Raw genomic sequence first — 12,502 nt, forward strand, 5'->3', positions numbered from 1 at the left:
GCTGTGTGTATATTAGAGAGAGAGAGAAGGCACACAGGGAGAAGGCAGGTGTGCCGGACCTGGACAGGTGGCAGCTGGGTACTCATGACCCCGAGTTGTATCAGGCCCTGTAACCACTGGACACCTGCCCACGCCCCATGTCCAAGCTCAGCCTAACTAGGCTCCCTGTCACCTCCTCCCAGAAGCCCACCCGTGGCAACCTTGCCCTCAGCATTCTGCTGGGACTGATCTTGGGTCTCCTTGGGTCTGTCCGTCTTCTGGGCTGGCTTGTCAGAGGTTAGAGGAGCCACTGGACGGATGGGCAAGGAGAGGCCCCTTGCAGGTGGATGACTGTTCCAGGTGCAGCTGCAGGCACACGGCTCATCAGAGCATCCAGGGTGCTTTGTGGACGACGGTGAGGAAGCCACTGCCCTGGGCAGATCTTTGTCAGTTTCACCGGGATGGTGAACGGTTTTCAGTTCACTGATGTGCGAATGTGTAAGCGTGCAGCTGCGTGGCCCTGTGCAGGTTCGGGTCCCCTCTCTGAGCCTCGGCATCCCCGTCTGAGGAAGGAGGGGCTGGGACCCCCTTCAGCCCCCAGGAACATGAACAGGAGGCCCCTTGGGCCGTCTGAGCTTCAGGCTTCAGAAGCAAGCGAGAGGGGTCCACTCACCATGGCTGGCTTGTGGATCTGACCAGCTCTGTGTGACACCCCGGGGCTCAGCCCACAGGATGCCCACGTTTGAGCCCCAAAGCCCGGGTGCCGCCTGCCAGGAGGACTGGAACATCCCCACTTTTACAGACGAGGCGATTCCAAACTCAAAGAAGTTTGCTCTCGTACCCAAGGTCACATAGCAAGTGAGAGGCTAGGATTCAACCCAGCGGGATCGCACCCGCATCTAGCCATCTCTGCTGACCCCTCATGTGATCTCATGCACTCTGTCGCTCCGCCCCAGCCCCCGCCGTGCTGGGGCCCACGAAGGAGGGAAGACCTGGGCACCCGCCACCCCGTGGGCACTCACTGGGGGGCTGCTGTGGGCACAGGGGGAGGCACGGGGGGCCCATCTGGACCCTGCTCCCCAGTAGCTAACAGTCCTCAGGGGAGAAAAGGACACACAGAGTCATAGATAAGGTGCTCCTGGTGGGGGTCGGGGGAGGGGAGACAGAGCTCCCAGGTGGGTGGGAACATCTCAAGACCTGGGCAGAGTTGTGTGTAGGGGGACAGAGGAGGCCCTGAGAGCTGTGACCTGGGACGTGGGCTCCTTCCCCCGGACGCCTGAGGGTCTCAGGCACTGCCTGCGCCTCTGCCCACAAATCTGAGGCCACACCCTGTCCAGTTCCCCAGCTGGGGGCAAGCCTGCCCATCACGGGGGGCACAGGGACCTTTGCTAAAAGCGAAGAGTCCCAGCCAGCCCCCAGGGAATGGCAGAGGGCTCTGTCCTGGTGCCCCCCTCTCGCACCTGGAGGTGGCTTCTCCTGGGCCGAGGTCCCCTCCCTGACGTCTGGAACCCTCACTGCTCTTGCTGGGGCCGAACGTGAGCAGGGGGTACTCCGTCCCTCCAGCTGGAGGCCGGGCGGGCCATGCCCTCCCCAGCAGGCTCTGCCCCAGGGGAGTCCCAGCCACCTGCTGGATGCCGGGTGCCGGACGCAAGCCCTCCAGCTCCCTCGGGCCTCTCCCTCTCAGCCTTCCCCCGCCCCCTCCGCTGGCCCAGGCTCTCTCCATCCCTGGGCCTCCCCCTGCCCACACTTTCTCCATCTTCCCGCTGCGTCTGACGGAGATGGGAAACAGGGCCCGAGGACTGGGGAGTGAGGTAGGCGCTGAGCAGGACAGTCACAGTTTCTTTGGGCCTCGGACCCTTCTGAGAAGTAACACAGCTCAGGAAACCACCTGGAGGAGGGCCTGGGTCTCAGGTTACCCACCCCCACGTCCCCGGGCCCATCCAGGAGCCCAGGACCCCTGTGACTCTGCCTACAGCCCAGAATCCTCTCCTGAGCGCACAGCCCATCCGTCCATGGCCCGGCAGCTCCATCTGGGCATCTCGGCCTCCCGACTCAACGTGAAGAACCCACCTTGTTCCTGCCCAGCTGTGAAAAGAGATGCCTGCACCAGGACGCCCCGGCCACTCCTGATTCCGCGCCCCTGCCCCGCCCCTCCCCGACTGCTTGTACCAGTCCTGCTGTTTAGACTGTTCAGGGGGGCCTCCCCATGGCTTATCTGGACACCCCAGTCCCTTGAGCCCCAGCCCAGCAGCCTCCAGTCTATCCTCTGCAAAGCTGCCCGTCCGTGTTTGAACACATAAAACACATCACCTCATCTCCTGCTCACGGCCCTGCCGCACCGACCCCGGGCCCCAGCAGACAGAGAAGAAAATTCCCAGCATCACGCACAGACCAGCTGTTTCTGGCTGCCCTCTCCCGCCTCCCCACTGGCTTCCTGTTTCCCAAACTGCTGCTCAGAACACCCCAGGACACCCCCAAAAGACTACCTCCCCCAGAACCCTCCCCCAGCCTGGATGACGGCAATTCCCCTCCTGCCCCGACAGTCCGGCTGAAACCTCAGTCAGAGGCGGCCAGGGCTCTGCTGAGAACCCCTAGGTCTGTCCTCCACTCCGAGGCCAGGCCGAGCCCTCCCAAGGCCCAGAGAACCCTCTGTGACCCTGCGCATCCCAGGTCCAGCCCTCCCGCAGAGCCCGGCAGCCAGGCTTCACCTGTGTGAGGAGGGCTCACTCCCACACCTACCCCTTCAAGCCTGCAGCCCTCAAGCCTGCTCACTCAGCATCTCCCTCCCCCGAGCCATCGGCAGCGCCTGGCCCCCCGACCTGCACGCGCCATGGGCCTTACTTTCTAATGTGCTTTTTGTCCGTGTCCCCGCCTCCTCTGGACCGTCAGCTCCCGGGGCTGGGGTGCTGTCCGTTTGGCCTCTGCTCAGGCCCCAGGACCTGTTCGGCGGTCACACCCTGTCTCTGGGCCTTCTCTTGCTTGTCCAAAAATGAGGGCCAGGACTGAGGTCCCGTCAGGGTGATGCTCGTGGATCCTGCCCCTGGGGTCCTCAGGTCCCAATGCCTAGACTGAGGATGGCCAACCCCCCAGAATTCTCATGGGGTTGGCAGACAGCGAGTCAGGTCTCTCTCTCTTTCAGCCGTGGACTAAGAAATGTGAGAATGACTTTTTCTTGCCTGGAAGCTCCAGAGGACTTAACAGGGGGTGAGGAAAGCCACTTCTGGCCAGGCCTCAAACCCGCTTTCCTCCTGCCAGCAGGGAAGGAAAAGTGGAACAGAGGTGCTGTCTCCCGAGCTTCACACTGGTGGGCGCTGGGGGTGGGTGACCCAGGAAGCAATCTCAGATCCCAGCCCCAGACCAGGACTGGACTGGGTGGGCAGCAGGCGAAGACAAGGGGACGGGACTCCACGGGGACAGACACACAGAGGGTGACGTAAAACGGCAAAACCACAGGCCGGGTGGGTGTGCAGTGGTCCCCACGGGACCAGCCATCTGCACCGCCTTGGTCTCTAAGGTGGGGCTTCCCTCACCCCGACCTCCAAGCCCACCCTAACTCCCCTCACGTGCTGGGATTTGAGGAAGGGCCTTATTCCCTTTGGCAGGGTGGGGTCCTCTCCACGGGTCACTGAGCCCTCAGGGAAGGGTCTCCAGCTGGCCTGGGGCTTTGTCTTACTTCAGCACACCTGTGACCACCTGGCGGGGATGTGGGAAACCTCAGAAGGGAGGACAGGACACGAAGGGTTAGGAAGGTGGGACCCAGAGGAGCAGCAGGCCGGCCCACAGGGTCTAGACCAGGGGAGGGGGGCCCACACCACCTCGTGTTCTGCTGGGGCAGTGAATCCCATCCTGTAAGGCTCAAGACCCTCTTCTTGTAACAGAAACTCAATACCATCCCTTTCCTGTGCAGAAATCAGATTCCTCAATAATATAACCTACTACATGCATAGTCCAGATAATGCCCTAAGTGTAGCATAAAGGAAAACGAGCTGTCTGTCATACAGTGTGTATTTCAATGACACCTCCTTCGGAGGGGCTGTCAGTGCTGGCTGAGAACCACTGCCATAGCGGAGAGGGATGTCACAATGGTTTGTCAGTTGTCTGCTTCCCTGGGGAACAGGCACTGGGCCATATTCACCACCTCCTCTCCGCTGCCTAGCACTGTGTTCAGCACATAGTAGGTGCTCAGTTAATGTCTGGTGAAGGGGTGGATGAATGACTGAATGATGAACTCAGTCTCAGGTGAGATGTGCTGATGGTGTCATGAGTGGGATGAGGTTGTGCGTGGCCCCGGAGAGCCCACGGAGGACCCCAGGCAGGCGGCGGCAGGGTGCGTGTACACTTGCTCTCAACGGCGTCTTTGCCTGTCCCAGCTCCCTGCACGCGTCTCTGGGTCAGGGGCTGCTCTTCTCGGTCTCCCCCTCGGTGCCCTACACAGCGTCTGGCACAGAGTGGGTGCTCAATAAATACCCGTTGAATTTAATGCATCTCAATTCAACAAACATTTATTGAGCGCCCACTGTGTTGAGTGTCACAATCCTCCCCTCCTTGGGGCGCTACAGATGGACGTCCCAGGGATGCCGGCAGGCGTGCCTTGCCACATGCAAACACTTCGTTCAATAACGGTTGTTTGCAAATGAAACTGGTGTCGATGGACTCGCAGTTGGGGGCTACATGGTGAGATTGGAAGGAACCCGAGAAAAGAAGGCGGATACCCCTCTCTTCTCAGTTTAAGAGTGTGCTCATCCCGTCCAAATGTCTCAAGAGACCGGCAGATAGCAAGGCACGCCTGACCTAGGCACGACCAGCAGCCTGGGTCCTCGCTGCTATTTCCATGCACGTTGGGAAACAAGGCGATGTCACCAGGACAGAAATAAAGGCACAGTTGCAATTGTTAGACACAGTGGGTTTCCCATTCGGAGGAATTGACGTCAGAACATGTGTAGAAAGTGAAGGGATGACAGAACCATTGTCATGGTCATCGTGAGCCTGCATCCCTGAAGGAGGAGGACACACGCGCACACACACGCACACGCACGCAGGTTGTTTGCACTTTGCAGGGTTCGCCCCAGTTAGAGCACGAATTCTAGCACAGGCTTTCCAATTCCTGCCGGCCAGGCACACCTGGATGGGAGGCGGTCCATTCCCATCCGCGGCTACACCTGCAGCTTGTGATCGGAACATGGCAGCAAGGAACGGGGCTGACAAACAGACCTTGAAGGTGTGTGACTGGCCAAAACACTTGCACAGCCTCCGGGTCTCACAGGGCCTACCGTCTGGGGGACACCTGGGACGACCGCAGGGCGCCTCGTCCAGCACGTGCAGACGAGGAAGCAGTGCACAGAGGTGAGGAAACACGAACGGGTCAGCGCGGCACAGGGAGGTCCCCACGGGGCGGCCCGTCTCCTGCCCAGGCTTCTCCCCAGATGGTGTCCCCACCTCCCTAAGCCCCAAGCCACAGGCAGAGCGGAAGGTAAGTGGGACTCCCTGGGGACAGCAGCTGCCCCCCTAGATGAGACAGCGCGGGGAGCTGCAGATGCGGGCCCACCCACCTCCCAGCAAGGGAAGGACTGAAGCTAGAAAAGACCACCCTGAGGACCCCAGATAGTCCTTTCCTGGGTGCTCTCGAGTCCCGGGGCTAACGCTTTGGTGTCCTCTGGGGGACTCGCCGGTGTGACCTTCCAACGGGGATGTCAGCCCTGTGCTCCGGCTCTGGGTCCCATTTAGAGAGCAGAGGCCCAGGCGGACGGGGCCCGGGGCACACAGACATCTGCTTACAGAGATCACACACAAAACGACACACGCTTTCTCTGTTTAGGCGTCTTCTTTAACCAGTGATCACCTCCACGCTTCTCACCCTCTTCCCACGTCGGAACACACGCACTTTCATTTGCGAGACGGTTTACAGTCACGAGAATGGTGGTGATGACGATGAGCACCTACTACGGGCCCGGCCAAGTGCTGGCTGCACACGTGGTACCTCCTCCGGGTCTCTAGCGACCCCGCCGGGCACACAGGTGAAAATGGGGCCCAGCGAGTGGTGAGCCACCATTTGAACTCAGGTCTGTCTTACGGCAAAGCCAGTGTCTCTCCTTGGCTTTCTCACGTCCACAACCATCCCCTCCTGGCCTCTGCTTCCAAGCTAAGCCTCCAGCTTCTCCACAGAAACCCACCCACAGCTGCTGAGACCCAAAGACTCTGCCCACCGTCTACCGCGGGCATCAGACGACAGCTTGCTGTCGTTTCCGCCTGTAATTTACAGCCTCTGGACGTGAAGAATGTTATATGGGGAGTTCGGCCCGGCATCTGAAGGTCACGCCTACTGCAGCTTCACGACCCCCCGGATCAGGCAGACGGGGTCTTTGTCTCCTGCACTCCCTGAGGATCTGTAGTCCCAGCTCCCGGCCCCTTGCCCAAGATGAGCACAGGAGACACGATAATGCCGTTCTCGGCTCCGAGTCTGGACTCGCCCCCCTGGACCATGCTCCTGTCCGCTCCGGAGGGAGCCGGGCCCTCAACTTCCAGCCTGGCAGCCTGCAAGCCCTTTTCCCAAAGGAGCCCAGGAGCCTGAGTTGGCCTTCTGCCCTCTTGCCGGCTCTGGAGAGTTCCGGGAGACGCTGGCGTGGCCCTTGGGCAGCAGGCTGGCTGAATCAGGGTGTCACCAAGGGAAGCCGGCACACGGCTACTGGTCTGCTTCCTACCGGGCTCGCCACTCTGTGGGTTTGCTCTCGTAGTTTTTAATGAGCAAGGCTTAGATCTGGGGGGGATTGGCTCGAGGTTGTGGGCCCCTTTTCTGTAAGGACTTTCATGCCACACTGACAGCTCCTTGCTCAAAAGAACCACTCACGTGAGTAAATGTTGTCCCCTGGCATCGTTTGGAGAGGACCTCTATCAGTCCCGCTACTGTGGGCCAAAGACTGGCTGTCTAGGTCTGGAGAGTTGGTCCTAGTGTCTCCGTCCCCCTTGAGAAGCAGCCAGTTGGTCTTCTGCTGAGAAAAAAAACAGAAGTGAATTTTGAGGTCACCTGCAGTGGCATCGCCCCACTTTACAGAGGAGGAAACGGAGGCTCAGGGAGGTCAGGGCCCACATGGCTTCACGAGGGGACAGCAGGGTGAGCCAGCCTTGGGCTCTTTCCACACACACCTACCTTCCTTAAAGACAAGCAAAGGGGGTCGTACCTCTTGGGCCAGGGTGGGCGGGCAAACTCAGCCCATGGGCCAAACCCTCACATATGCATTTTGATCTGTTTTCCTTTCCTATCGGACATCTCCTTGGTTCTAGACCATGACCAGGTTACACAGCATAGAATGAGGACTTCGGCAGTAGACGTGCTAGTCCTAACTGTAAGGGGACTTAGATTTGGTCCCCGTTCCATGTGGCCCTGCCTAATCCCTAAGGAGCACAACCTAAGGGGAGGAGCCTGAGGCTTGAAGCTGGAGAAGTCCCCACGGAAGCAGGTCTGCCCCTGCATTACCTTCCTGTTATCCGCGTTGAAACTTCCGTCCTCCCCATCCGATCGCCGCCCGGCTGGAAGGGAAAAATCAATCTGTCAGGGCAGCGCACCACAGATTCTGGGTTTCCATGTGTCAGTTCCCACTTCACAGTCATGCTCAAAGATGGAAAACAATCAAAGAAAAGTCGCCAGCACTCGTACTTTTAAGGGCTGAGGAACCAGCCCAGCTGGCGAAGGTCCCCGCAGGAATGTGGCCTGGGGAGTGCCTGGGGCCTCGCACAGGATGTGGTAAGTCGAGAGCAGATGTGTGAAGTGATGCCTCATTGACGTTCCAGCCAACCACCCTGCGGCCGCTCGGCATTTCGAAGAACATACTTTCTATCTTCCAAGTTCAAAGGCACAGAAGGGCCCGGCGATCCAGCCCCTACTGGGTCAGACTCCGCTGGGTGCATCACAGACGTTACTGCTCATCCCCACCTGACCCATTTCACAGATCAGAGGACTGAGGCTCAGAGGCGCCTTTCTCAAGATCATGGATCAGCGGGGGGCAGAGGCTGGCATTTGAACCCAGGCCGTCTGACTCTAAGTCCTTCCTCTGTCTGCCCCACCTCACTGCTCGCAAAACACAAAAAGGCGAGTGAGCTATGCCACTGGGAGAATTCCACGCAGAGCAGTAAAGAGGGTACAACAGACAACCAGAGGTATGCTCTATGGAACAGAGCAAGCAAACGTCTGTTATTCAGCAGACTATCTAGAGCTGCGGCAAGAGGTGTCTGTATTCTCCATCTGCCTGTTTTGGGATGGGGGCTTGTCACCCAGCCGGGCTGACATTATCTCCACCAAGCATGATGAGTAAATCACACGAGGGCAGGTTGACGGTTCTCAGCATCCAGTTCAGTAAAGACCCATCCTGTGCCTCCCAAGCTAAACCACTGACCCCCATGCAAGGAACGATGAAAGGAAAGACCCCAGTGTCCTTCGCCACCTGCCACGGAGACCGAGGCCACAGTAAGGACATGCCAAGGGTGGGCTCCTTACCTGCAGCCTGCGGAGGGCTCGGACCTTCTAGCCTTTTGGAGCACCCTGCCTTGTGCACCACCAAGGACAAGACTGACATCAGGCCCGAGAGCTTGGAAATTGGGGATTGGGCTACAGGACCTTGACGAGATAAGGCCACAAGTGAAGATGGTTCTGGATACACGGACATTTCATTACTCCCGACGGCCGCCTGTTTCTCCGTCTCCCAGGAGAGACAGTGGTTTTCAAAGTGAAGATAAAAACCCTGCCGGCTCTACTTGCAGAGGCAAAGTGATGACAAGCCTGCGTGCGGGGCACCGTGCAGGAGGGGCAGGGAGCAGGGGGCTCAGAGGGACGCATGCCCGTCAGTGTAGGCTCTCCTGTTTCCTGGACAACGGCTGTCGCCAGGCAGCGGAGCCTTGAGCGTCTGACCATACATCGGCCGGGACTCTTGGCAGCGGCGCTGTCGCCCCAGGGACATCGGGCCGGCGGCTACCTGGAGCTCTAAGACCACTGCCCTTGTCCAGCCCAGAGAAGGCCTCCAGGGCCAGGTCTGCTGGTACAAGTAAGCTAGCTGGATCCTTGAACAGCCCACAGAGGCCCCCGAATGGACCGAATGGACAGCCACACTTGGGGTAATTTGCAAATGCAAAAACAATTAAGTGGCTCCCACCAAAGGGCTTTTGGGAATGTGAGATCCCAGGAGTTCAGATCACAGCGTCCCTCCTGGGTCCGAGGACTTTCCATAGCCTCGGGGAGCACATTGGGCCAGACAAACTCTGCCTGTAGAGCTACCTCAGGGCTTAAAGAAGGGCCCCACCTCCAAAAAGGGGGATATCCCCCCAAGATTTAGCCAGTTTTCTCTGTAAACGCCACCAGCTCCATGAGGTGTGCACAAGCTAACCAGACTCAAACCAAGGGCTTTCCAGAGCCCCAGTCTCTGCCAGTCCGCAAAACACCCAACGGATTCTCTCGAGAAATGGAGCACGGCCAGGAAAACAGAGGAACCCGGAGCTTTGTGTTATTTTCGGGCTGCTTCCTTAACAGCTCTGAGCCTCAGTTTCCTGATCTGTAAAATGGGCAAATGACGCCCCCCCACCTCCAATTTACGAGGATCGCGTGAGATAACACGCAGGTGCTGTCACATGATGGGGAGCTCAGCTTACACGTTTGGAATATTAGGAATAAAACGAGAGGCTAACCGGGCCGCTAATTTGTAACATGCCGTTTCAGAGTCTCGGGAAAAGACAGATCAATTCAGGACAAGCAGAGAAGTCGAGTTGCGTGTGTCCTTCCTATCACACAAGGCAGCTCCTTCCGAGCCCTGGGAAGTATTTCCCAGTGAGCACCCTTTTGGGAAAGGCTGACGTCCGACTCCCTGCGTCCCTTGGGACCTTTAGAGGGAGCGTCCCAATGAGAGGGGGAGGTCTCTAATTTTCTTTCTGGATACAGGGCCATTCCCTTTCCTCCCATCCCCAAGCCAAAAGGAGACTCGACCCCACTACAAAGGAATCCCAGAGACACAGGAGATGTGATTCATTCCCGTCTTAAACCAGGCGCCAAAGAAAGCTGAGAGTACAGGCTACACGGGTCGCCTCTACCGTCTGGCGTGGGTGGGCAGCTCTGGGAGGTGGGAGCGAGCCCCCAACCGCCTGCAGGTGTGGGAGGTGGTGAGACGCCACCCCTGCTTCTTGGGCCTGCGTCTCCGCACACACTGCCATCTCACGGCTCACGTGCGCTTACCAAGGAAACAAAACGTCTGTCCCTGCAGCTGAACAGTCAGCTTCCTGGGAAATTTGGGGGAGACATTACTTTTTCCTCTTGAATTCATTTTAAACAGTCTAAAAACTGGGTCAGCTTCACTCCATTGAGAGGAAAGTCCCTGCTCTGTGCCAAGCATCACGGGGCCTCATGCAGAGCCCCTCGAAGCCAGAACTCCGTTCTTCAGAGCGAGAGACAGAGCTGGCAGGGGAGCGGCTGCGGCTGGAACCCTGTCTGCCTCCCAAAGAATCCTGGGTTCAACACTGTGATTGATTCAGGACCGTTCGAAAGACACCCAAAATGTCCCCATAGCAGCTGGACCTTTAGCGGGTGGTGGGAGGTCCCCCGCACCCCACCTCCCAGCCCGTCCAACGCCTTCCGCTGGTCCTGAAGCATCTCTGCCCGACGGGATGTGCTTCTTCCTTCCCTTCCTTCTTCCCCTTCCTTCTTATTTCCCATTCAGTTCTTTTGCTTCCTTTCTTCTCTTTCTTATTCTTTTTTGAAGCCATTAAATTGTAACCAAGTAGAATTGGAACTAAGGTAGTCTAAGAAAACACTATTGGTCTCTAATGATGCAAAATGATGTAAATTAAGAGTGGTGGGTTCAGGGGTCCGGCAGACCCGGTGTGACTTGGCCATTGACGGGTCACTTTGCGGCCCTGGCCTTAGTTCCCTTGTCTAGAATAATACCTGCCTCAGGGCTGTGTTGAGATGAAACCCCAGCACACGCGATGCATAAACCTAACCCTGGTCCTCAACGCCAGGGTCCCACCCCCGCTGAGTCCCCAGGCCTGACCATCCTCATGCTGGAGGCTCATTTCCCAGAAACACCAATGGGACTAGAGCACCAGAGAAAAAACCAAAACCCAAAACACAACAACTTTTGATGAGTTGGAAATAAAAAGTTGAAAAGTAAATACATTAATTAAAAAGCATAACATTTTAAAACTCACTGAAAATATTAGCTTAAGCTAATTAAATGATCCAGGAACTCGACATCATCACCCGGAGTTTGTTTCCAGAAAGTCTGGCTATTAAAAGGATGGGGGGCTTCCCCGGTGGCGCAGTGGTTGGGAGTCCGCCTGCCGATGCAGGGGACGCGGGTTCGTGCCCCGGTCCGGGAAGATCCCACATGCCGTGGAGCGGCTGGGCCCGTGAGCCATGGCCGCTGAGCCTGCGCGTCCGGAGCCTGTGCTCCGCAACGGGAGAGGCCACAACAGTGAGAGGCCCGCGTACCGCAAAAAAAAAAAAAAAAAAAAAAAAAGGATGGGTTCTCCTGAGGTGATCCTGAGGTGTGTGCTTCTCTCCCTTGACAGATGAGGGGACGGTCAGTTTGCTGAGATGGGGGTTGGTGGCTGGCTGCACGTGGGCTTTAAACACACACGTGCACACTCACACTCACGCATGCTCACACACACGCATGCTCATACACATGTATGATGTACACATGCATGCCCCCCACCCCAATGCACTTCTGCCCGGATATGGTCCAGCTCGATGGGGCAAATCTTGTAAAATTAAGACATCTCAAATCTACTGGAAATCAAATGCATCCCATCACGTCTATTATGTCCTTAGTTTACTTTTTTGGCCGTGCCACACGGCATGCGGGATCTTAGTTCTCTAAGCAGGGATGGAACCCAAGACCCCTCCCGTGGAAGCGCGGAGTCTTAACCACTGGACCGCCAGGGAAGTCCCACATCCGTTATGACCTGACGGTTGTCTAAGGAAAGCTGGTGGAGAGGACTACACAGCACCCGTGAGCACTCACTTCCTTCATGGCCCATTTATAGTCAAGCAGGGACAGACTGCATTCATGTTCATCCCCACGACGTGGCTGAACGCGTGGCAGAGAGCAGGCGCTCTATAAAGTTTATTTCATAAAATAATCAGTAAACCCACATTCTAGAATGCTAAGAGGGTTTGGGTCATTGTTCAGGGTTCAGTCAAAGAGGAATTCACTTGCCTTTGGATAGCAGAGGTGTTTCTATCCAGATTAAAAAAGAAACACAAAGATTGCCCCTGGTAAGAGTAAACCAGGACTTCCCTGGCAGTCTAGTGGTTGAGACTCCGCGCTTCCACTGCAGGGGGCGCGGGTGCGATCCCTGGTCGGGGAACTGCGATCCCTGGGCGGGGAACTAATATCCCGTGTGCCGTGCGGCATGGCCAAAAACAAGAAACCGAAGCTCCACTGCACGATTTGGTTAAGGGCCTTACTGTCAGAAGTCCTCTGTCCTAGATCGGGCTCCGTCAGACGCTCGTGAGCAATTTCCTAATCTGATTTACCGCCTATTC

The 12,502-nt window shown here is 57.4% G+C and overlaps 1 protein-coding gene across 25 annotated transcripts in view; it reads right to left on the minus strand.

The window, feature by feature from the left end:
- The window catches only part of ABLIM2 (actin binding LIM protein family member 2), a 150,719-nt gene that overhangs the window by 26,557 nt on the left and 111,660 nt on the right, over positions 1-12,502 (minus strand). For 10 of the 25 annotated variants that reach the window (XM_027103800.1, XM_027103797.1, XM_027103791.1 and 7 more), the window contains 2 exons: positions 7,451-7,503; positions 6,824-6,962 (listed from right to left, as the gene is read on the minus strand). In XM_027103800.1, the coding sequence (XP_026959601.1) occupies positions 6,824-6,962; positions 7,451-7,503 (192 nt within the window). Of the gene's footprint in view, positions 1-4,347; positions 6,966-7,450; positions 7,504-8,467; positions 8,588-12,502 lie in introns of those variants that run through there. The other 15 variants (XR_003432307.1, XR_003432306.1, XM_027103782.1 and 12 more) reach the window with 4 other exon arrangements.

The sequence above is a fragment of the Aethalodelphis obliquidens genome, unplaced genomic scaffold (assembly GCF_003676395.1).
Source record: "Aethalodelphis obliquidens isolate GAN/ISIS:26980383/991018 unplaced genomic scaffold, ASM367639v1 scaffold6, whole genome shotgun sequence".
Classification (NCBI taxonomy): domain Eukaryota; kingdom Metazoa; phylum Chordata; class Mammalia; order Artiodactyla; family Delphinidae; genus Aethalodelphis; species Aethalodelphis obliquidens.